This window comes from Anolis sagrei, chromosome 3 (genome assembly GCF_037176765.1).
Source record: "Anolis sagrei isolate rAnoSag1 chromosome 3, rAnoSag1.mat, whole genome shotgun sequence".
In the NCBI taxonomy this organism is placed as follows: domain Eukaryota; kingdom Metazoa; phylum Chordata; class Lepidosauria; order Squamata; family Dactyloidae; genus Anolis; species Anolis sagrei.
The window spans coordinates 51788238-51813069 of NC_090023.1; the positions used below are offsets into that span (position 1 = coordinate 51788238).

At 41.0% G+C, this 24832-nt stretch overlaps 1 protein-coding gene across 1 annotated transcript in view; it reads left to right on the forward strand.

Annotated features, from left to right (window-relative positions):
• CD247 (CD247 molecule) overlaps positions 1 to 24832 on the forward strand; it is a 53666-nt gene that overhangs the window by 25638 nt on the left and 3196 nt on the right. The window contains exons 2-7 of the mRNA XM_060770588.2: positions 19960 to 20063; positions 20947 to 21000; positions 22166 to 22252; positions 23400 to 23435; positions 24267 to 24323; positions 24756 to 24791. Of these exons, the coding sequence (XP_060626571.2) occupies positions 19960 to 20063; positions 20947 to 21000; positions 22166 to 22252; positions 23400 to 23435; positions 24267 to 24323; positions 24756 to 24791 (374 nt within the window). The remainder of the gene's footprint in view (positions 1 to 19959; positions 20064 to 20946; positions 21001 to 22165; positions 22253 to 23399; positions 23436 to 24266; positions 24324 to 24755; positions 24792 to 24832) is intronic.

A 24832-nucleotide genomic window follows, 5' to 3' on the forward strand; every position in this document is an offset into this window, starting at 1 on the left:
TACCATCATCCCCTACCAAGCAAGCCAATCGGGAGGGATGATGTCAGTGGAAGTCCAACAACATCTGCAAGAGCATGTGGTCTCCTGTTTTGACCAATGTGCTCTCCTTGGAAGGTCTGGAAAAAGCCACGGGCCTTTAAGTGTCATAATGGAGGGTTGTCTTCAAATCTTTGGAAGTCCTCTGTGTCTACAATTGCTATAATGAACACAGGTAGGGAAGGGAGGAAAACACGCTGCTACAGTGCTTCCCTACCCTCCATGTGTTCATTGAATGTGCAGAAAATGACGGGAAAATGTTTCAAAAGACTGTTCAGTTAAACCATTCTAAAGAATTGAGAAAAAAAAGACCCAGACAAATTTGGGCTGCCTTTTTAAAAGGATAAATAATCCTTTTACATTACCTATTTTCCTAAAAATGTGCAGTGGGACACAGTGCAAATTTAATTACGGTTACAGAATTATAGGGCTGAATGGCATAATGGAATTAATGATAGTCTTCCAGAATTATTGACCACGGTTGTATAAAATACACAAAATGGTAGCATAATAGCAGAGAAAGAGAGGAATTATTTAAATAGATCTCTTTTCCTGACTGCTGGAAACAAATTGCTGCAATTCATTTGTGAGGAATAAACACTTTTCCTGCAGGTTCCTTTGCTCATACAAGCATACTTGTAGGTGAAACATAAGGCTTGTTATGGCATTAGAGTAGTGTGCATAGGGGCTTGTGGTGCACATCAGGTGAATCTTAAAGCGGTGATACCTATGGCTTGTTCAATTCTTCTAAGGATTTTTTAAATTCCAGCCAAATACATTATTATACTGCTATAATTTCAGTTTACTAGCCTCAAATGATTGAGCCTTAACATTAGATGTGGACATGATGCAATGGATTCTTAACTTTGGTTGACGGACTAGGAGCAGCCTGATGGCATACTTCTTCCCCCCTTTCATGTAGTCCTTGTATAAGACCTTAAGTATGACTAAGAATTATGTTATTACCAAAAGTATCCATGGTTACAACTAACCAAGGTTTGCTTTTCAGTCAGGGTATGAAAAGGGCTTTTGGAGCTCACTAAAATGGGGCACTTTACATCTAGCAACAGGTAGCCAAGTTCAAAAGAGGGTGGGACTTCTATGTTTTAATAGTAGTACAGAGAATGAGTCTGTGGTGGCACAGTGGGTGCAACTGCTGGACTGCGGAACTTGCTGACCAAAAGGTCGGAGGTTCAAATCTGCATAACGTAGAATATTTCACTATTAATGTCATACAGTTGCTTCTAGGGATATGTAAGAAGCAGTCACATTAGGATCAGGATTGGGACCAGCAGACACATTCAAACTACAAGAAAGGAGATTCCATCTGAACATGAGAAAGAACTTCCTGACTGTGAGAGCCATTCAGCAGTGGAACTCTCTGCCCCAGAGTGTGGTGGAGGCTCCTTATTTGGAAGCTTTTAAACAGAGGCTGGATGGCCATCTGTCAGGGGTGATTTGAATGCAATATTCCTGCTTCTTGGCAGGGGGTTGGACTGGATGGCCCATGAGGTCTCTTCCAACTCTTTGATTCTATGATTCTATCATGCTTTCACATTCAGCGGTTGTTTTTGTTCTACCTCTGGACCCAATGCATGGGTGCATTGTGTATGGACATATAACCTGACTCATGTAGTTATGACTTAGTCTCTCAGTTTTTGAGACAGAGAGATTTCATGTGTACCATGGAATGAGTGAACAGAATATAAGCAGGTACACAGTATGTGTATGTGGTGCCTCCCCATGTGTTGTGATATAGAAAAGTTACATTTAGGCTAAATTCCCCAGAATCCCACATCCCCATGGCCTGTGCTGGTACTGATGGGTGATTCTTCGTGGTGCAGTCCAAGAAAGTAACTTCTACACTTAAGTTTCCCAGTTTTCCAGCTAGAGCCCCTTTGGTCAGGAATTTCTGGAAATTGTGGTCTAAAAACTTGGGGACTTTAGTCTTCATGAGTGAACTTAATCTGCAAGAAATAGAGAAGTTGACTTCCCTATTTCTTCCAAATTCTGCAATCTTGCAAAATAACCATTGTCCATCAGGACTGATGCACAGCAGGATCCGATGTCTTTCTTTGCACAATTTTAACAATTCATTAACAGGGTTCTTTAGTGCCTCTGCTAAGCAAGTCTAAAGCACAGTAGAGAATTCTGACCCAATTTTCTGAGCTCTGTCACCTCTGTGGAGGAGAGGGTTTCCAGTTTTGCTTTCAGAGTGTCTCTATGACTGCATGTAGGCTCCAATCATTTATTCCCCTGATTGCGTGAAGATCAAGGGTGGCAATAGCACATGCAGTCCTGCTTTCCATCCCTACACACATTTTCTGTGCATGCTGTCTCAGATAAACAAATCTTATTTTCTGTGTAAAATTCTGTAATTGACCATGCAATTCAGTTCTGGGTGCTGAACTGAATTTCATGCATGTAGACCAGTGGTTCCCAACCTGTGGTCCATGGACCACCAGTGGTCAGCAAGAATGAAAATATGGTCTGCAACCTCACCATTTCAACACTGTTGCCTCGAAACCACTCGGCAACAAGAGCAACTGGTCTCGCGAAATCCTCTTATATTGCTGAAGCAATGGGGATGTCAGGAGGGGAGAGGCCGACTACCCACAAACAATTGCTACTATCACATCAGCTCTAGATTATTAAATATGGTTTTCTGTGGGTGGGCAGATGGCAACTACTGGATGGCATATGTTCTGTATCAGAAACTAGAGCTGATGTGATCTATCCAGTGCAGTTTTCTGAATCAGCACCCAAAATAACCAAACTGAATCTAACGTTGACCAAAAACTGATTCGTAACCTCTTTTGGTACTAATGTTGGAGAGTGGTCCCTGGTCAAAGTGGTCTCTGGTCAATAAAAGGTTGGGAAACACTGATATAGACACAAACACTACACACACATTTTGTACAACGGATGTTTGGAAGGAGAGGAAGGCTTTGTGGGTGGGGTGGGAAAGCATGCTACACACAGAAAATAGTGGGAAGAAGATAATTTAAACTAGGGGAAAAGCACCAGTAAGCATTCCTTTCGATGCATTGCCAGTACTTTTACTATATTTTCTTTCTTTAAATCATAGAATCATAGAATCATAGAGTTGGAAGAGACCTCATGGACCATCCAGTCCAACCCCCTGCCAAGAAGCAGGAATATTGCATTCAAAGCACCCCTGACAGATGGCCATCTAGCCTCTGTTTAAAAACCTCCAAAGAAGGAGCCTCCACCACACTCCGGGGCAGAGAGTTCCACTGCTGAATGGCTCTCACAGTCAGGAAGTTCTTCCTAATGTTCAGATGGAATCTCCTTTCTTGTAGTTTGAAGCCATTGTTCTGCGTCCTAGTCTCCAGGGAAGCAAAAAACAAGCTTGCTCCCTCCTCCCTATGACTTCCTCTCACGTATTTATACATGGCTTCATATCTCCTCTCAGCCTTCTCTTCTTCAGGCTAAACATGCCCAGCTCCTTAATCTGCTCCTCATAGGGCTTGTTCTCCAGACCCTTGATCATTTTAGTTGTGAGTAGTTTTAGTCATTTTAGTCATTAGTAGTAGCTTGTCATATCTGTGTGCTTCTCAATACTGGCCAAAATCCTTAGAATTTGGCAATAGTTATGTCTGTATTTAACAAGAATTTTCTGAATTATCCATAAAAAGTTGCTCTTCTCTCATTGTTTCTTTTTTTAAAAATATTTTTGAAAAAAATTATTTTGTTTTATTTATATTGCACCTTTCTGTTGGAACGAAGACAGCTCACAAAAAGAATTAAACCCGACAGTAAAAAATTTAAAACAATGTATCACTATTATATTAAAACCATATAAAATTATTTTAAATGCATTTAAAAATTAAAAACAAAAACATCTTCACTAAGAAACCTCTGGGGGAGCAATTATACATTAAAAGTGTGCTTAAATCAAAATATCTTTGTCTGCTGGTGAAAGGAGAGTAGGAAGTTGGCAAGCCTATCCTCCGTTGGAAAGGAATTCCAGAAGGTGAGAGAAACGAATGGGTCTCCTGTCCTGACTAAGCAAGCCTGTGATGGTGGCAGGACCAAAAGCCTTTCCTTGGAGTTTAAAACTCTGTCAAGGTTCTTACAAGAAGATAAGTTATTTCAGAAAGTCTGGACCTACATTGTATAGGGCATAATAGGTTGTTTCTTTTAAATTTCTTTAAAATTTAAAATTTCTCTGTTTCTTTTAAATTAGCCACATCTTTTAAAACCCAAATCAGATGTAGGTTGTACCAGGAGACTCTGTTATAGGCAGTGGTAAATTTCCACATTTGTATCCGTTGTCTTAGTTTTGGGAGGTCCCAATGATTATATGTTGAATGGGAGTGTAATGTTTTTCATGGCAATTTTCTTATGAGCTTCCTTTCTTTATCTTTCTTTTCCTTCTTTCTTTTTGCAGTTATGGCACTAAAGTGGGGTTGTACTTTTAACACTATGACGACAATGAAAGTTTTGACAATTAAATGTGTGAGACAATGACCATGGACATATGGGGAGCGGCGGGAGTGAGTGTTGGATTCATAGAGAGGATGATAGGGAGAAAATGAACCCCTTCCCACACAACAATCAGCTACACACCAGGTGGAGGGGGAAAAACTAGGCAAAACCTTGTTACATTTTGGATGGGAATGGGAACAATCATTACAATGTGTGATTTCCAGGAAGAGGGTTGTCTGACATTTACTGGAACTGCTGGACTATCTGGAGGAGACTTCTGGTTAAGAATGATCTGTCTCTTTTCCTTTTTCTCTAGTAAAACGTTAAAACAATTTCTAACAAATATCCCTTGGTTCTGATGAGACAAAAAGCTGGAAAGAGAGGAGGAGGTAGAAGTAAAAACCCCTTGCTGGTACATGTGTTTTCATTAATTCCTGCTCACTCTCTCAAACAGCATGAAAGTTACGGCTGAACTTCAGTAGTGTGATGCTTTGAAAAATAAAAAATAACCCCCTGCTGTGAGTTGCAGGTGCTGTGTAGACAGAAGGGAGGCGCGATAATGTTATCTCCTAGATCAGTTTCCTCCCAGCCCAGGCTTGCCTGTTTCAGGTTTCATAAGAGCATTGTGTCTCTCTCAGAAACTCTAGGAACCAGGCATTCTAATGATTTCCTCACTGATGCCCCATTTTTCGGTTGGATGCAATTTATGCTTATCAAAGAGAGAAAATGGGAAAACCTCTCTGTACTCTTTTCTTTAAAAAAAAGAAAGATGAAAAAGAGAACAGGAGGAGAATCTGAAAAGGAAAAAAAAAGGTTGGTGGGAGAATTCAATTAAGCTATAAAAGGTTAGGCTACTTGCAGAGGCAGGCAGAATAGAACAAAAATAAGGGAAAGAAGAAGAAAAAAGCCCAGTTAGTAGATCAGAAGAAGAGCAGCAAAGGATTAGATTAAGGGGGAGAAACACAGAAAAGGCAGCAAGGTAAAGTACCTTCATGTCCATCCCTTTATGTTAGACATGGTCCTTGGAAAGGAAGTTTCCAGTTGTGGAAAAAGTACAAGATGGACATGACTTTAATTTGAGCACCGCCTCAAATGACATAATTAGTCTTGCTGGATCTCCTTTCCAAAACACACTTTTTGTATTTATCAGTTATCGTTCAATGCTGCTCTCCTGGGAGAATTTTTTTATTCAAGGTTGTCTGAGCCAGTGTGTCTGGAAGAGAAAGGAGTTGACAAATTTTGGTGAAAAGTGGAGAAACCAGCATTTTCCTTCATTTTCATTGTTGGTACTGATTTTTAAAAAAATGTAATTTATATGTCCGCTTTCTCCTAGAGTGGGACTTAAGGCGGCTTCCAAAAACAATAAGTTAAAACATGTACAACACAACGATAAAACAATTTTTGTGTGTGTCAGGAACGACTTGAGAAACTGCAAGTCGCTTCTGGTGTGAGAGAATTGGCTGTCTGCAAGGACATTGCCCAGGGGACATCTGGATGTTTTGATGTTTTACCATCCTCGTGGGAGGCTTCTCTCATATCCCCGCATGGGGAGCTGGAGCTGACAGAGGGAGTTCATCCGCGCTTTCCTCAGATTCAAACCTGCAACCTGTCGGTCTTCAGTCCTGCCAGCACAAGGAGGCTCCTGTTAAAACAATTAAACTCATATAATACCTTTTTAAATAAATTACAAACATACAAAAGTTTAAACAGATATAAAACATGCCCAATAAACATCTACTCCTGCTAATACATTAAAAGCTTATTTAAATAAAAACGTCTTCATCTGCAAGCGAAAGAAAATACTATAATTCAGTGGTTCTCAACTTTCCTAATGCTGCGACCCTTTAATACAGTTCCAGATGTTGTGGTGACATCTAACCATAAAATTATTTTCATGGTGACTTCATAACTGTAAATTTGCTACTGTTACGAATCATAAGTTAAATATCTGATAATCAGGATATATTTTCATTATTACTTCTCTTTTTCCCTGGGATTTGGACCACTTCACCCCTCTGTAAACCCTGCCCTCCTCCAGGCTTCCTCCTTAGCCCCCCTTTTCTTCACCTTCTCCTTTCTCTCCTCCTCCTCCTCCTCCTCCTCCTCCTCCAATTCCCTCTTGGCTACAAAGCAAATCTCAACTCCGTCGTTCTTGTCTCTTCTAAAATGGTGGAAGTGGGCAGGGCTTAGTGACGTTACCACCTTGCTCTGGAGAAGAAAATAGAGACCTCTGGGAAGTGAAGGGAATGGGGAAAAATTAGCGGTGTCTCGGTTCCGAAGATCATCAGAAATATGTGTTTTCTGATGGTCTTAAGCGACCCCTGTTAAAGGATCGTTCAACCCCCAAAGAGGTTGAGACCCACAGGTTGAGTACCGCTGCTATAATTGATCATGGCATGATTGTTAAAGGATCACCAAAAATCTGATTTGATATTGTTGTATGTAACAGATTGCTGTCTTTTCTTTCCCCCCCTTTTTATATTTTCATATTCAAACAAATTCTCATTTGTGTATGTGAAGTTCCTGGGATTATTTGGGGCACTGATTCAGTAAATTGGATTGGATAAACCACATCAGCTCAATTTTCTTAGATATACAGTAAGCAGATGTGTAGGCGGATGAAGACTGGCATACGGCAAATGTTCAGTATTTCAAAAATTAGAGCTGATAGGGGGAAACCAGTGTCATGTTTGGAATCAGCAAGTCAGATATACCCAGATACAGGACTACCATTTGAGGCACTAAAATGTGTATTGGCCAGTGTTATGCTTGGTGTAGAGTGAAGAAAGTTAATAGGAAGGATATCATTAAGTCAACTCATTTGCAATGTGGTGCTGCAGATCCTGAGAAAACCTTGGACAGCTAAAAAAAAAAAGCAAGTCCTAGTGCAAATCAAGCCTGAACTCCCTCTAGAAGCCAAGATGACAATACAGAGACTATCATACTTTGGCCATATCATGAGAAGACATGACACAGTAAAATATGATAATGCTTGGTAAGGTAGAAGGCATTAGGAAAAGATGGACTAACTGCATTACAGGATTGGGTCAGTCAAGGAAGCCATGATCCTGAGTCTGTAAGACCTGAGCAAAGCAGGTAATGATGACAGAGTGACTTGCAGCCTGTCATTCATGGATTCACCATAAATCGAAGTTGACCTGAGAGCAGTTAGCAACAACAGAAACGCTCTCTCTTAAGAATGACTTCAGAGATGGTAAGTCATGGCTTTCACTGGGTTAAAGTTTTAACATGTCTTCTTCCTGCTGTGGTAGAGGTGGGGGAGGTGATACGGTGGCTGTGGTGGTTTTGGCATCCAGAAAGGAGGGCAAAGTGTTGACTTTTGCTTGCTGTTTCTACTTTGTCTAATATGCAAACTCTCCAGAAACCCAGGGCAGTTTTATTATTTATTTATTTAGGGCTTTTATATCCCGTCCTTTCTCAACCTCTGTAGAGGGACTCAGGACAGCTAACAAAGCTAACAAAGTGGCACCAACAGTTCTCTGTTGGTCATTGAAAGAACAAAGGCTGAGCAATATGGGTACATATGACATATATCTGATGCCTAAATATTTTCCAAGCTACTGAAATAATAATTAAAAAGCTTTAATATCAAAATAGAGTAGGGTTATACATCTCATTTGAGATCAGAGTTGTGCTCCTGAAATTTGGGGGGGGGGGGGGAGGAACGAACAAATTTTCTGAAGAATAATATGAGGGTGAGGTTGTTGTTGCGTGTACAAGTGCGATACACCTCCCACAGCCAACCCAAGAAGTACGCTTACACACGGTGTTGGGATGAACAATGGCCACAACTTGTTTATTGATAATAGGAACAAGGGTTGGCAGCCAAGCATGGGTCCTGGATCACGATCGGGCAGCCCAATACTGCCCGATCCCGCACACGCCAGGGTGCCACCGGCACAATACCGGGCAAACACAACTCGGCACCCCTGGGACCACCGGGCGTCCCCCCCTTTCTGCTAGGGGGGATACCAAACCAGATCCAGGGCCCATGCCCCACACCAACACGGAGTTGTGACAAGGAGCAAAAACAAACAAGTAACTGTTAACAGGTAACCAAGACAAGGTAAACACCACAAAAGTTAACTGCCAAAGAAAACATAAACCGCATGCAGGGTGGGTGGGATGGATCAGCTGTTGCAGGCCCAGTGCCTGCTGGGGAGCCTGGGGCAGCCTTATGAAGGCTGCCCACAAGGGGGGAGAGGCCAGCTCAGGCCTCTCCCTTGACGGGCGTGGTCAGCTGGCCATTGGGCCATTGACCCACCGGCGGGAAACCTTCCCACCATCAGAGGCTAGTATGGCTAGTATGGCGGTGGGGGACACCCTGCACCGCAACTTCTTTGGCCCAGTAAGTCAGGCCATGCCTTTTCTTGCTGCCACTGCTGTCAATCACATAGGTGTCAATATTTGGCAGCATCACAAATGATGGTGGCTGTTTGGGTGAGGTAGGTCCACTGTGTCCCCTCCCACCACTAGGAAGTTCCCTCTTCCAATATAGACCTTCAGATGTATATATGTTCAGGAGTAGACAGATTTAGTTTGTATGGATGATGGGATTTATAGTGGACACGACTCTGTCCCAAGCCAATTATATTATTATTGATGACTATGATGATGTTGGCAATGATGAAATAACACTTGGAAAGAGCGGTGTGTGATGTAGTTATTTCAGATGTTGGTCTAGGACCTTAGAGACCAGGATTTAAATCCCCATTTTACCATGGAAACTCACTGGTTGACCCTGGGTAAACCACGCTCTCTTGGGCTTAGAGGAATGCAATGCCAGTCCCCCTCTGAACAAATCTTACAAAGAAAAACCCACAATAGGCTTGCCTTAAGGTTACCGTAAGTTGGAAATGACTCAAAGGCACAAAACAACAACCACAATTGCTAAGACCTTAACAGCACAGATGTAGTTATGAATGTGTAGTGAGGTCTTGTCTCCCCACCTGACTCCAAAATGTATCTTGTGATTGGGACATAACAGGAGGACATTTCCAGACCACTTCCCAACAGCTATCTCAGGTGCAATGAAGAGTCTGCTTCTGACTTTTTAATGTTTGATTTGTATAAAATGAATATAATATTTATAATGATTTAATCTTTATAAGATGTGTGTGCTTGAATTGTACTTCTTGTTTCACTTTTGACTTTCAAAGATCTAGTCCTCATCTGTGGTATGTACGTATAGCCCAATGAACACAGGTACGATATATGATTATGCTACAACATGGACTGGGGGCTATTTATGGCTTCAGCAGGATTTTTAATAATAAAATTGTTGTAGTGTTTTGTGCAAAGAACTTTGCAGCACACTGTGATCCCTTTGGATACCTTAAATGAGAGAAGTCCATAATGGAATTTGGCAAGACAATTATATTGATCTATAACACTCTTTTTTCCTAATGATCTCTAATATTTAGGATAATGTTTTTTGAAAGGGTTTACGTGCTTTTATGGTAAATTCTTCTACTTCTATCACATAAGTCAAAATGGATTTGTTGGAGAAGGTGCAGTCTAGATAATTATCAGTCTTGTGGAAACTAAGGTGTGGTTGATGTATATGCGTGTGTGTGTTTATACATGTGAATAGGAAGATGAAATGAGAATATGATTTGGATATCTTAATTGATTAATGCTAATCATGCAATACTATAACAGAAATTCCAGGTGTGTTGCACTCCAGGCCTGGAAACACCTATGACCACCACACTACACAAGAGTCCAGGAATATAATCAAACAGTTTATTGTAAAAACATGAAAAGCATATGAAAAATTAAGGAATAAGAAAAAAAAGATATGTAATCCAAAAAGGTTCAGCAACAGGTTTTACTTACTTACTTACTTACTTACTTACTTACTTAGGCAATCCCTCGTAGTCCAAGGATGATGGTCCTCCAAGTGTAGTATCCTGGCGGTGGGTTCGTAGGTGACCGTTGAGCCCTATACTTGATCTGCATCTTCTCCCACAGTGAGGGCATCGGTGGAAGGCGGTCCCGGTCGGATTGGCTTGACGCGCCTTCCTCTTGGCACGTTTCTCTCTTTTGCCCTCCATCCGTGCCTCTTCAAATTCTGAAGTACTGCTGGAGCGCTCAAGGGCCAGAGTTTTTAAGGTTGGCTTTGAGCCCGTCTTTAAATCTCTTTTCCTGTCCTCCAACATTCCGTTTTCTGTTCTTGAGTTCGGAGTTTTGGGAGATGGTGGTCGGGCATCCGGACAACATGGCCAGTCCAGCGGAGTTGATGGCAGAGGACCATCGCTTAAATTCTGGTGGTCTTTGCTTCTTCCAGCACACTGACATTTGTCCGCTTGTCTTCCCAAGAGATTTGTAAGATTTTTCGGAGGCAGTGCTGGTGGAATCATTCTAGGAGTTGCATGTGACATCTGTAGACGGTTCACGTCTCGCAGGCGTATAGCAGGGTTGGGAGGACAATAGCTTTATAAACAAGCACCTTGGTATCCCTACAGATGTCCCGGTCCTCAAACACTCTCCGCTTCATTCGGAAAAATGCTGCACTCGCAGAGCTCAGGCGGTGTTGAATTTCAGTGTCAATGTTGACTTTTGTGGAGAGGTGGCTGCCAAGGTAGCGGAAATGGTCAACATTTTCTAATGTTACACCATTAAGCTGTATTTCTGGCATTGGAGAGGGATTGGCTGGTGACTGCTGGAAGAGGACTTTGGTTTTCTCGATGTTTAATGACAGGCCGAGCTTCTCGTATGCGTCTGCAAAAGTGTTTAGAGTGGCTTGTAGGTCTTCTTCTGAATGGCTTTCAGTCTGCTGAGGTTAAATAGCTTGCCATCTGTCCGATAGATGATTTCCACTCTGGTAGGAAGCTTTCCATCAACAAGGAAGGCTTTCCTTTTCTTGTCAATTAGCTGTTGGATCTCGTTGTCATTTTCGTCAAACCAATTTTGATGTTTCTTGGTTTGATATCCAATAGTTTCTTCACAGGCTGTGATGATGGAGGTCTTCAGTTTGTTCCAATGTTCCTCAACAGGTGTTAATTAAACAATAACCCAATTGTCTCATAAAGTTCCAGAACAGCCAGAAATCACAATTACAGCATAAGTCCACAAGCAAGAAGGTATATCTAGCCAAACATGAATAGGAATACATGAACAGGAACATGGAAAACTTCCAGGATATTACAATCCAAAACCAAGGATTGACTTGAACCAAGAACAAGAGAACACAGGCTTAGCTTCTTACTCTAACACAGCGTTGCCTGAACTACCCTTAAAGCAAACAACTTGTTGTTTAATACCCCATGAAAGCATTATGTCTCCTGTGAATTTTCTCCCCAATTTTCCCAAGTAATCTCTCAGTCCGGCGTGCTCTATTTTTGGCTCTGATTTGTAAATGGAGACTTTTGTTGATCTTGTAGCTACAGGTGGTTTCTCCTTATCACTCGGCTCTTCTCTCGATTCCTTATTTTTTATTGCTACTTCTGACTCCTTGGCCTAGCCTTGAAAACCCTGTACTTTCCGAGCCACTTTTCTCACCGAGAGAAACATCATTTCCCAGACCTGAACTTCCCAGACTTGAGAGTCCATCACTTTGTGCCACATCCAAGCCCACAATCCTTTCTAAATCCTCAGTTAAACCGCCAGCCTCTGGCTGATCTACAACAAGTGCTGCTTCTGGACATATGAAACAGCCATCATAGATGAAACAGAAAGCATGCATCGTGACAGTACCTCAATCATACTAGCATTCATTCCAACTGTCCTGATTTGCTAGGGATGGTCCCAATTAATCCTAGTTTTTCAGCTGCATTTAAAATATCCCAGTTACCTTTTCCTTCTGATGTTTTCCTTCTGATATTTTCACCCCTTCACTTGCTGCAAATTGGATTCAAAGTGCAAAATCAAATTAAACGTACAAACAATATAGTTAAAAACATTGGTTCTCAACAGATTATCATATCAAACAGCATCTAAATTTGAAATCATATGAAAGTCTAGGGAGGAAGGAGAACTGCATCACTCTTAACAACCTCTTCCTTAACTACACATCTGTTGACAGAAGTTTGACAGAATAAAAAAAATCTTTCTACTATTGGTTTATGCCCATTTGACCACATTCAAATTCAACAAAGCAGTAGAAAGCCATGTAGAGAATGCAATATGGCATGTTTTTTTTTTGCATGTAAGGAGCGACTTGAGAAACTGCAAGTAGCTTCTGGTGTGGGAGAATTGGCCTTCTGCAAGGACATTGTCCAGGGGACACCCAGATGTTTTACCATCCTGTGTGGGGCTTCTCTCATGTTCCTGCATGAGAAGCTGGGGCTGACAGACAGGACCTCACCCCGCTCCCTGGATTCGAACCTTTCAGTAAATAGTCCTGCTGGCACAAAGGTTTGACCCATTGCACCATCGGGGGCTCAAATGTGCTCATTTGAGGTCACATAAAAATGATTATTTGAAAGCTCATGCAGTTTCATTTATTTATTCCATTTACCCTCTGGCATTTCATCTATGAATTCTAGAGAATACTAGTAACTCCGCTATCAGGAATATTATTGGTGTTGTTTGCCAACCTACCTCAGTGTTGCAAGTAGGAAGTTAAAAATCCAATATGAAAGGCAGTATACCTATTTCTTAAATGAATAACCCTTCATTTTGGAGAGGGCTTAAACCCTCCTATTGATAGTGTTCTGTGACCATTACTGTTCATATCCCTATTTTGCTGCAATTTTATTTGCTGTATGAGCTCTAGGAATCCACAGTGTATCATGCTGCCCAGAGCTTATACACACAATGAAATATATCCATCTTTTTAAGAGGCAGTCTTCAGATTTTACGCTATTTTTCAGCTACCGAGCAGTGCTTCCATGTCAGTCATCTAATGCCTTTAAAAATGGGGGATGTTCTCTCTGATATGATTCTTGTAATTGCTTTCACCATAGCAGGTGATGCTTTAGGAGCTACAGCTGTTGGTCAAAGGCATTTCTGTGATCACATTTGAAGTTTTAAAATTTAACTAGAGCACTGCATCACATTTTGAAAAGGCTGTTGGAGAGAAGCCTCGATACACACACACAGTTAGGGAAGAGATTCATTTTTTTAGTCCTTTTAAAGTTTTTTTTGGTTGGTAAAAGGCCTGTCTAAAAATTAGTTAAAGTTATCTTTGTGGAAGCAGATCAAATTGTTAGGCTGATGCTGAGACCAGTGTAAGGGAAGCTACTTTTGAATTCTCTCTCTCTCTATTGTGGCTGCAACATATTCCGGCCACATTCTCACTCCCTGCATGAGAGCAGAGCAAACATTGTAAAATGATACAAATCACCTTTCATTTAATAGGCCAGGACTATGGCAGAAAACACAATGTGTGTGTGTGAGTATGGAGAGAGGGGAAGTTTGCTTCTATATTATTTCGGTTGTTGTCCTTCAGGATCTTTTACAATAAAAAGATCATGAAGCAGATTTATTCAGGGATGACCTACTGACCTAAACTTCTGCTGTCTGGACTGTGTGCTAAAGAGAGCATCTACTACAAGATTTGCGAAAACCCCATATTTCTGCTAGCAGTGTGCAGCTACTATTTGGAAACATGCAATTTTGTGTCTTGGCTGTAACTTCAGACATGAGGGAATGGGCTACACTTAGATTGGAATTTTGTCCCTTTTGGGTGCTATAAGGTTTGGAATTCCCTCCTTCTTTGCGGCATCCAAAGTTCCCCTCCCCAAAATATTGAAAAGATCCCAAAGCCACCCAGCATAACCATGTAGGGGCGGATGCGTTCGGACAAGTAAGCTGGGCCAGAACCGTATAGAGATTTATAGGTCAAGTGCTGGTCTTGACCTATAAAGCTCTATACGGTTCTGGCCCAGCTTACTTGTCCGAATGCATCCGGCCCTACGTCCTACCTTGTAATCTAAAATCATCTGGGGAAGCCCTGCTCTCGCTCCCGTCAACAGCACAGATGCACCTGGTGGGAACGAGAGACAGGGCCCCCCCGCTTATGGAACACACTCCCAAATGAGGTAAGATCTGCTCCCTCCCTCCTGGCTTTTAGAAAAAAATTAAAATCATGGTTTTGGGACCAGGCCTTCGGGCAGTAGAAGAAAATGTATGCAGCATTTCAGGAAGACAATGACTGGAACGGCGATTTGATGAACGAGACTGTTTTATTGTTTTATTTATTGTTTTATTGCTTATGGATGTATGGTTTTAATCTGATTTATGTTTAATTGTAGTGTATTGTAGTGTATAATTGTAATTGTTTGTTCTGGCATTGAATTTTGCCATTACTTATGTGTAAACCGCTTTGAGTCCCCCTCGAGGTGAGAAAAGCGATATAGAAATACTGTAAATAATAATAATAATAAAATAATTCTATGCATGGTGGTTTGCAGGTAGACTTGGAGAATCTCCATCACCAGGTGCAAAATGATAACACCAACACTAAGATTGCCACAATGGTCCAGAAGTTTAAGCGCTGTTGTGCTCATTACATGTCTAGTAGGCCTGGGTAACAATGGAAAAATTTGTTTCTAAAATCGATTCGTTTTTTGGGGTTTTTTGCGTTTCGATGTTTAAAAGAATTCCGAAATTTTTCTTTTAAAAAGTTCGATATTTACGAAATTTCGTAAATGTTAAAAAATTACGAAACATTAACAAAACAAATATGAAACAATAACGAATCGATTTGTTAATGGCGGACGCGACCGCGCAATACGCTAAAAAACCTCCAAATGGGACAGGGGGAACTTCTGAAGCTTCCCTCTCCCTCTGTTGTTGACTGTTGGTGTGATATTATAATTTTTTTCCACTAATTAAACAAAAAACAACTATAAAACTTGCCCCAGACATGTGGAAATAATAACGAAACGACCTCAAACCGATAACGAAACGAATACATAACGAATCCGAAGCATTTACGAAACGAATTTAAAAATTCATTTCGTTTTTAAGTTGCTCCAGAATGGTTCGTTATCGCTTCGTTATAAAAAAAATAACAAATTTTTAACGAATTACGAATTAACGAAACGAAACCGCCCAGCCCTAATGTCTAGTTTGTTGGAGCATGCAAGGAATCAGCGAGTGTGTGTGTGTCAACTGTAAAATGAGATGCATGAAGCTGATTGGTCAGGCAATGTTAGGGGAGATGGCTGAGCCTGGGACTTTTGGTTACTGTTACATTTTTGTTCAGGCTTGAGCTATGCTAGTGCAGACAGAGAAGAAGAGAGAAGCAGAGAGAGAGAGAGAGAGAGAGAGAGAGAGAGAGAGAGAGAGAGAGATTTCGGAGTGTGCTCTTACTTCAAGAGTTGCTGAAGGAGTTTATCCACATGTACAAAGAAATATCATTTTAAGTCTCTCATAAAAGGACATTATGTGCGTTGGTGCAACTGATCACATTATACATATGTTGTTCTGGATTTACGAAGAGTAAACTACTTGTTGTTTACTGTTCATCTACATGGCATATTTTCTTTTTGTGGCAAGGCAGTGTGTGGGCTGATCAAACATGAACTACATGTGGTTTATTTTATATTACGCCACATAGTTATGGTGATGTAGCTGTTCCAAGCTTGCCATGATGCACGGAGTGGCTGTGTGTGGGAGCTTCCAGGGCTTCTCTTTAAGCCAGGTGAGGGCATATGGCTCAGCGAAGCATAGGTTGGCCTATAAGTGTTAATGTTTTGTTGTAGAGAAGTAGATTTGAGCCTTGGAAATCTATGTATGCTATGCTGCCTCAATGTAAAATATTTATGTTGTTCTAACACAAACTTTTCCCTCTTGCATGTTGCAATTTATCTTGCAACGTGCAAGTGACCACTTAGAAAGATTTTTTTTTCTATTTTTGCTTTTAAAAGTACTGTAACAATATATTAGGAATGAAAAAATGTTGATTGTGTGCATTTTTGTGTGTATTTTTAAAGGCAAGAAAAACAAACATAATATGATTTTTATATAATGGACAAAATAAATCATCCTTACTGCAAAAGCTGCATTGTATGTCATTCAATGACTATGTTATATTAATATATCAAATGGCTGAATCCTTCTGTTTGAAGCAGTGACATTTGTTCTGTTGTTACATATGGCATTGACATTTGCCATGTTTCCCACTGTTCTTCATATTGTTGTTGCCCTGTTTTGGTTCACAGGTATTGCACTCTTTCTTTTATCCAGCTTCTCTCCAAAAGCATTCCTAAGTAGAGCCACCCTTGCTTTTTTCCAGTGTAAACAGGCACTGCAGCTCTATTGTAAATCCATTCATGTTTGCCTCATTTCTGTCTGAATTACCATAGATTCACTAAGGTGAAGGTACTTATTAAGCTGTCAAATACTGTATACAAGCAGAAAGCAAAATGTCTAGGCAGATGCATTTTGCCACAATGTTGAAATGTTTGCCCAGCATTACATTAGTAAAAGATCTTTTAATCAAAAAGCTTTCATTCTTATTAGTATTTTGAAAAATATAAGGTGAGGTAAATAGCTACTTTGAGTCTCTGGTAGAGGAAAAGCGGGATGTAAATACATAATCATCATCATCATCATCATCATCATCATCATCATCATCATCATCATTGTCATCATCGCTTTACTCATATTTTTACATCCTGTCCTGAAACTCTGTGGATGGAGGGCTAAATTACTTACTTACTTACTTAGGCGATTCCTCGTAGCTCGAGGATTACAGTTTTCCAGTTGTGGTGTCTTGGCAGTGGGTCCGTAGGTGGCTATGGAGCCCTATTCTTGATCAACATGTTCTCCCACAGTGAGGACATCAGTTTCCTGGTGGAAGGCAGTCCCGGTTAGGGTTGGCTTGACATGCCGTTCTCTTGGCATGTTTCTCTCTTTCACCCTCTGTTTGTGCCTCTTCGAATTCTGTAGCACTGCTGGTCACAGCTGACCTCCAATTAGAGCGCTCAGGGGCCAGGGCTTCACCAGTCTCATTGTCTTGAGTTCAGAGTAGGGCAGCTGCTTTGGGAGGCGGTGATCGGGCATTCAGACAACATGGTCAGTCCAGCAGAATTGATGGCAGAGGAGCATTGCTTCAGTGCTGGTGGTCTTTGCTTTTTCCAGCATGCTGACATTTATCTGCCTGTCTTCCCAACAGATTTGCAGGATTTTTCAGAGGCAACGATGATGGAATTGTTTCAGGAGTTGCATATGACATCTCTAGATAGTCCAAAGTGCTCTTCCAATAGTCACCAGTCAATCCCTCTCCAATGCCAGAAATACAGCTTAATGGTGTAACATTAGAAATAGTTGACCATTTCCGCTACCTCAGCAGTCACCTCTCCACAAAAGTCAACATTGACACTGAAATGCAACACCACCTGAGCTCTGTGAGTGCAGCATTTTTCCGTATGAAGCAGAATGTGTTTGAGGAACAGGACATCCGTAGGGAGACCAAGGTGCTTGTTTATAAAGCTATTGTCCTCCCAACCCTGCTATACACCTGAAGGGCTATATATTCAAAGTAAATAGATATGATCAAAGCACAAGGAGAATCATGAATAGGCGTAACACAGACTGAATTTGACTTCTCTACATTTGCATAATAGTTGATGAAGCTCTAGGAAATAAGAATTGTATTTGTGAATACAATTCTCATTTCCTATCATTGTGAGATTTCATCAGGTCCCCTTGGGAAAGCCCTCTTGCTTGACTTCTTGCTCTCTCTGTGTGTGTTTCCTTGAGTGTTGCTGAGTGCTTTTGATGAAGCTGCAAACCCTCTTCTTCCCCAAGGATATGCACATGTTATGAATGGCTGCCGTGGCGTTTGAGGAGATTTCAGCATTCACCTCTTCACCTATAGACTTTCAAGGAGTCATTGGCTCTCTTGCTATTATTCATCTTTAAGGACTTGAGTCACTAGGAAGGAACCTCCTTGCTTGCTTCTGTTTCCATGCTATTGGGCATCTGTTTACTTTTGTTGTTTCTTCCTTTCTTGCTTCTCAGGAAGGCTTCTTTTTCTATTCTCAGGAAGTCGTAGCAGTATTTTTACTAAAGAAGGAAAACAAGCTGGCACTTTCCTTGTCCTCTTGCATGCTTAAGAGGCCACATGTAAACAGGGACAGCCCTACTCAGTCGGAGTAGGACAACTGTCACAGGCCACTGATGTTGAAAGGCAGTGATGATGACTTCTTGGCTGTCACTCCCAGCCTCCCTTCCCCAGTATATTCTTCTCAGTAGGAGGACAGACCTGTCCACCTGTCCCATTTCCCTAAACTGGTCCATTGACGTCTGGCATGGTGAGCAATGCCATTCCATTGTCACTATCCAGTCAGCTTCTGGACATCAGATGGGTGAGCCCCACCATCTTGTCCTTTGCCCCAGGCAGAAAAATATTTCAGGGAATCCCTCCCTGCATGCAACCTGTCTGTTCTTAATACTGTGACTATCACCGTTACTGAAAATATATTTCCTGTAGAAAATGGCACAGCTCCCAGCCCTGAATGGAGTAACCACACCAACTACCACAAATGCTTGAGGGAACTACCTGCACTGATATCAGGTGCTGAAGTCGATGTTATCTCTAGCGCACAGGTTTCCTCTCCTTTACAATGTCTGAACTCCTCTCCTTTACAATGTCTGAACTCTTACTCCATTTTGTTCAAACAAAACTGCAGTAGGGAAGAGATAGATATGGGGGAGGAGGGTTTCTTATATAAACAAGGCTAATAGAAGAAGACGAGCCAGTGTGATGTGGTAGTTTGAGCACTGGAACACAACTCTTGAAACTAGAGTTTGAATCATTGCTCAGCCATGTTCTCAGGGAAGTCGCAGAGTATTTCTCTCCATCCAATTCTGGAGCTCTCTGAAACAACAGGTAGAATTGCTCTGTTAGTAGCAATTAATTTCACCGTGAATTTGGTACTTTTTTTCAGTTTGGCCCCTGGATGTTGAATCTTCTTTTTCAAACTTCTCTAAAACGGTTTTCCCCCTCCTGCTTAATGATGGCATTTGAACCTCTGGATTCTTATCTGAAATATAGACGTACAAATCCATCATCTTCAAATCTTTGGAAAGGATTTATCATTGTATTTCTCTGATTTTCCCCCTTTGATTTCCCTTTCAAGTTAACTGATTAATACTTTGCATCAATCAAGACAGCACATTACTACTGCAATTCCACACTGAATGACCAAGTGTCAATGCACTAAAGGATCATCACCCAATGACCATGCTGTCTGGGGAAAACAGGAGTTACAATATCCTAATAGGCCTGGACAACACTTGACCAGGGATGGCTGGTTGTAGGCTGATATTGCTCTCTCTCTGTATATATATTGATATTGTGGCTCCCCAGATGTTTTTGGTCTTCAAGTTCCAGAAATCCTAACAGCTGGTACACTGGCTGAGATTTCTGGAAGTTGTAGGCCAAAATACCCGGGGACTCACAAGTTGAGAACCACAACTCTAGATAGAGCAATGATCTGACTTGATACAAGACAGTGCACTATATGATTAACACATTATGTTTTTATGCAGATGCTGGTGCACTAGGACTGGCAGATCCAAGATTATGTTACATTCTGGACGGGATCCTCTTAATTTATGCTATTGTCATCACAGCCTGTTTTGTAAAAACAAAGGTGAGTCATGGTAGAGCATGGAAAAGTTGTTTTGGGATTTTGAATTCCCAGAATCTTCTGCAGGGAGGTTTTAGAGCCAGTGTGGCATAGTCGTCTGAGTTTTAGGACATCACTGTGGAAGAGCAAGATTTGAATCCCCACTTTACTGTGGAAACCCGTTGAGAGATCTTGAGCAGGTTGCATGCTAAGAGGAAGGGGATGACAAGCCAAACCTTATGATAGGTTGTCTTAGGGCCACTATAACTCATAAACAATCTGAAGACACACAACAATATTCACCTTCTCAAAAGATAATACTTCCAAATTTTGTGTCTTTGATGTTTTCAGAATTATGGGTCACTTGTTATACGAACTAACTAGAACTGTGGAACAATGACAAAAAATATGCTTTCAGTTCCTTCCTTAAATAATATTCAGCTATCTTTCCTTCATCTTCAGTTGTGGTCAGCTAGTTGCACATGTGAGGTAGCACTCCACTGCAAACTCCTTGTGGTACTAGAAATAACATATCTGTATCACAACTAGCAGCAACTGTCAATCCCATTCTTCAGTCTATTTTAGAAAACATTCAGGTCAGGATTCATTGCTTCATCTTGTGGCAGTGGAGCTATAGGCCATATAAAGAGCTACTTTACACATAAAGGGGTACTTTGAATGTGATTTTCCTGCTTCTTGGCAGGTGGTTGAACTGGATGGGCCACAAGGTCTCTTCCAATCCTATGATTCTATGATTCTACTATCTGTCCCCATTGGATGACCTTTGGATTCTACCATTATGAAAGAGGGAAGAGAACTTGTTCCACACAATGCACCATTGTATACATCTAAATGCAAGCTCTCCCACTTGCACACTTACATGACAATCTTTGTTTGTGTTTTCCAGTTAAGCAGAGGCCATTCTGAACGCACATCTCAAAACACAGATACCATATATAATGTAAGTGGCGAATTTCTTATATTTCTTAACTATGTCTGTTGGTGAAGATTACTTAAATGTGGGGATTTGGACAGCAGATTTCCCAATTTATCCAAATTGGGCTATTACCTGTTCCTGCTGCCATTGTCTGAACTTAGCAAACAGAAGTATTTCTGCCATTGGAGGTGTTAATAGTGGGTCACGGGGCTTATCTTTCTTATGAAATTATATAATACTTGCTTCATTCCATGGCTCAGGAACCTTTGCCATACTAGCATATTAGAACTCAAGAACATAAGAAGGGAGGCACTGAATTAAGCTCAGTCTAATCCAGCAATCTGATCATAAAGTGGCCATTTGCTTTCCTATGGGAGGATCACTGGCAGCACAAGCACCCTCCATCTTGTATTGTCCAGTAAGACATAGTGTTTTTCATACTATATGTGATATAGTCCTGTTTGGCAAAGATTTGGATTAGATGTCCCTTGTGGTCCCTTCCAACTCTTGTGGTTCTATATGGTCATCTTGGCTAGCAACCACTGTTTATCTCCTTGCATCATTCTTCAAAACAGTTGTTTTGTGGGATTGCTTAAATGTCAGGCATTTCTTTTCTGCTTGTTTTGTAGCCTTAGTGTCATTCTAGGCTTAGAAGAGTGGATGAGTGAGAGAGAAACACAGGATTTGCCTTCAGCACTATCCTCTATAGAAAAAGAACCCAACTCACCAGGGTCCACCCCATTTCCCCTCTTAGAATTAGAGGTGTGAGTTGAGTCTTGCTGGAAGGAAGGAGTAACTTTACATGCAGCTCACACAGTGCAGCTGTGGTTGGCTCTATTTCCTTTCTTAGTAAGAGCCAGCTGCTCTAACGCTTAAAGAAAGATGAAGAATGTGGTCTGTTGAACAATTTTCATTATGGTGTTGCTGTGGTTTCGTTCCCCCTGTCAGTGTTAGCCACACAGAAAACACTCACACACACTCACAAGATGACCACATGCCAGGCTCTTGCTGCAGATGTGAAAAAGAGAAGAGTGGAAGAAGAGAGTCCTTCTTCAGACTGCACCCTGCTTTTCACAGGATAGTTTTAGAATACCAGAATGTGGTTTGTCAAATTTCTTGTGCTGAAGTCTTAAAAGTACTGCAACATATACCATTCTATTCCTATTTCCTTCATTTTTCTTTAAATCAGAAATTGTCTTCTGGACGCAGAGATGAATATGATTCACTGGGAGTTAAAAAGACAAACAATGACGTTGAAATGGGAAGGAAAAAACAGGTATGTCTTATCAACTCCTCTTGCCTTTTGTTAAATCCAGTCCTTTCTCATTTTGCAGCATATTTGTGCCTTAATAGGTCATTGTGGTTCAGGCAGCCATTTTGACACAGTTGCTTGTGCTTTGACAAATGTTATTGGTCTAGTCCAGTGGTTCCCAACCTGTGGTCCATGGACCACCAGTGGCCCCAAGAACTAAAATATGGTCCACGGCCTCACCGTTACTACACTGTTGCAATGAGAGCAACTAGTCTTGTGAAACCCTCTTATAGTGTCGAGGCAACGGGGATGTTGGGAGGGGACTATCCATGAAAGGCACGACAACAAGCCTCCTGACTGTTGCTTCTCGTCCTCCTCCCTCCCCTTGAGCGGAGCCGTTCCATGTAGCGCCTGGAAGCGGGGCACCTTGGTGTCTTCATTTCTAGGCCTGTTCCTGGGGTTATTTGGGTTGCTGGTTCATAAAATTGCATTGGATAGACCACATCACCTCTAGATTAATAAATATGTCTTTCTGTGGGTGAGCAGATGGTGACTACTGGATGGCATATGTTCTGTATCAGAAAGTAGAGCTGATGTGGTCTATCCAATGCAATTTTCCAAATCAGCACCCCAAATAACCAAACCGAATCTAAAGTTGACCAAAAACTGGTTCGTAACCCTTTTGGTAGTAATGCTGGAGTAGTCCTTGGTCAAAGTGGTCCCTGGTCAAAAAAACGTTGGGAACCACTGATCTAAGTACTATTAAGTCTGAATAGTTTCTCATGTGGTAACCTTGAGACTTGAATCTTTGTAAAACTTCCCAGAATGCACCACATGTTTCATCAACCTCGACAGTTTGTATAATGACTGCAGACTAACTAATAAGTATAAAATCAAAACTCAACACTTTAGGTTTTAATGTGTTTTAATCTGTTTATTTATTTATTATGTGTTTTATTTGCTCATATGTTTAATGGTTTTATAATTTGATAGGGTATGTTTATTGTTATATCTATGATGCGGAATCAAATTTTTGCAAGAGTTTATAAGCCGTCTTGAGAAAGGCGAGGTATACATGAAGTAAATAATAATAATAGATAAAATAATAAAATGTATTTTCAATATGTTCCCAAAAGTACTTGAGAGAATATTTTTCCCTTTCCCTTTTCAGCACAGAAGAAATAAATCCGAGGACAGAGTTTACAGTGTAAGTGAAGCCAAGAATTGCTTGTTTCAGAAAAGTATTTTGCATTGTTGTTGTTTTTGGTGACGCTGAGTGTGTGTTCTTATTTAACGTACACAGCAATGGATATCCACGGGAATTGAAACCTTTTGTATTTTGCCCTCTTATGTCCACAGGCACCCCATAGTCCTCTGCCATTCATTGTTTTAGCTGATTTTCACAATGAGGCAAATTAACCTGTTCTAGGTTACAAAGAGGGATTGCTCCTTTGCCTTTTGCCTCACCACCCATCTGCTTCTTTAACAAAAACGTTTATCGCACCTGCATGCAACCACTTCAAGTGGAGTTATATGCCATTTTTTCTACATCCTCAATAGTTCAAAACAACCAGTTTTGTGTTCTCTGCAGCAGGAGCAAACAGTTGGCACAAAACGTATTCCTTGCTTGATTCAGGCACGTGCAAATGAAATTTTTCGAGTGTCAGCTTCAATATCCTTACGTTTTCCTTCCATCGACCTTACAGTTGGGGAAGGAGTGGCCCTGGTGTTTAAAAAAATGTTGATTTTTTTTGCCTGTGGGGTGTGTGGAAGCAATTTTACTTTATTTTGCCCCTAATAAATTTTTTAGACATAGGAAAGGGCTTTTTTGGAGCAAGAAGTGAACTAGAAGGAACTTGAAGTAAAAGCTTCATGTTCACTCCTGTATCTCTCAAGTGGATCATTCTTGCAATGTGGGCTAAGAGGAGCTAGAAAGACGTTGGACATCAACTTAAGTAGATCATAAAGGAAAACAGGATATGTTATGTTTTTTTTTTCATGTGCTGACACTGTTTTCTGATTTCCTCCCTATGGCCAGTCTCTACAGAGGGATAAGATGGGTGAAGCCTACAGTGAAATTGGGAAGAAAGGAGAGGTAAGTAATATTTCTTGCTATTCTGGAGACACATAAGGCCTTGGCAACCCTTGGTCAGTGATTTTTGCAATAATTTCCATTCAAATATGTGGAGCTTCAATCCCAGGATTCTGAGATTCTGGGTACTGTAATCCAAAAAAAATTACTTTTCAAGGCTCCAACATAAAATGATACTATCAAGCCACACAAAAGCAGAACATTTTCATTGTCGCTGCTTCTCTGGCACTCTTGTGCTTTCTTATTTCTATTTTCTGATCCTTCAGCAGTCATGTCAGGTTGTGCTACAACTACTTATAAGACAGCACGGAGACAATTGGGTGAAAGCACGCTTTAGCAGAATGAGCCATGGGTGGGTGGCTATCAGCACTGAAGCAACAGTCTCTTGAGACAGAGTTTGTCTGTCTATTAATCCCTGACTTTTCTTTTTTTCAGAGGCGTCGTGGCAAAGGCAATGATGCAGTTTATCAGGTAAGGTTCAGACAGCAATTTCCTGTCTCCATGTAAAATCC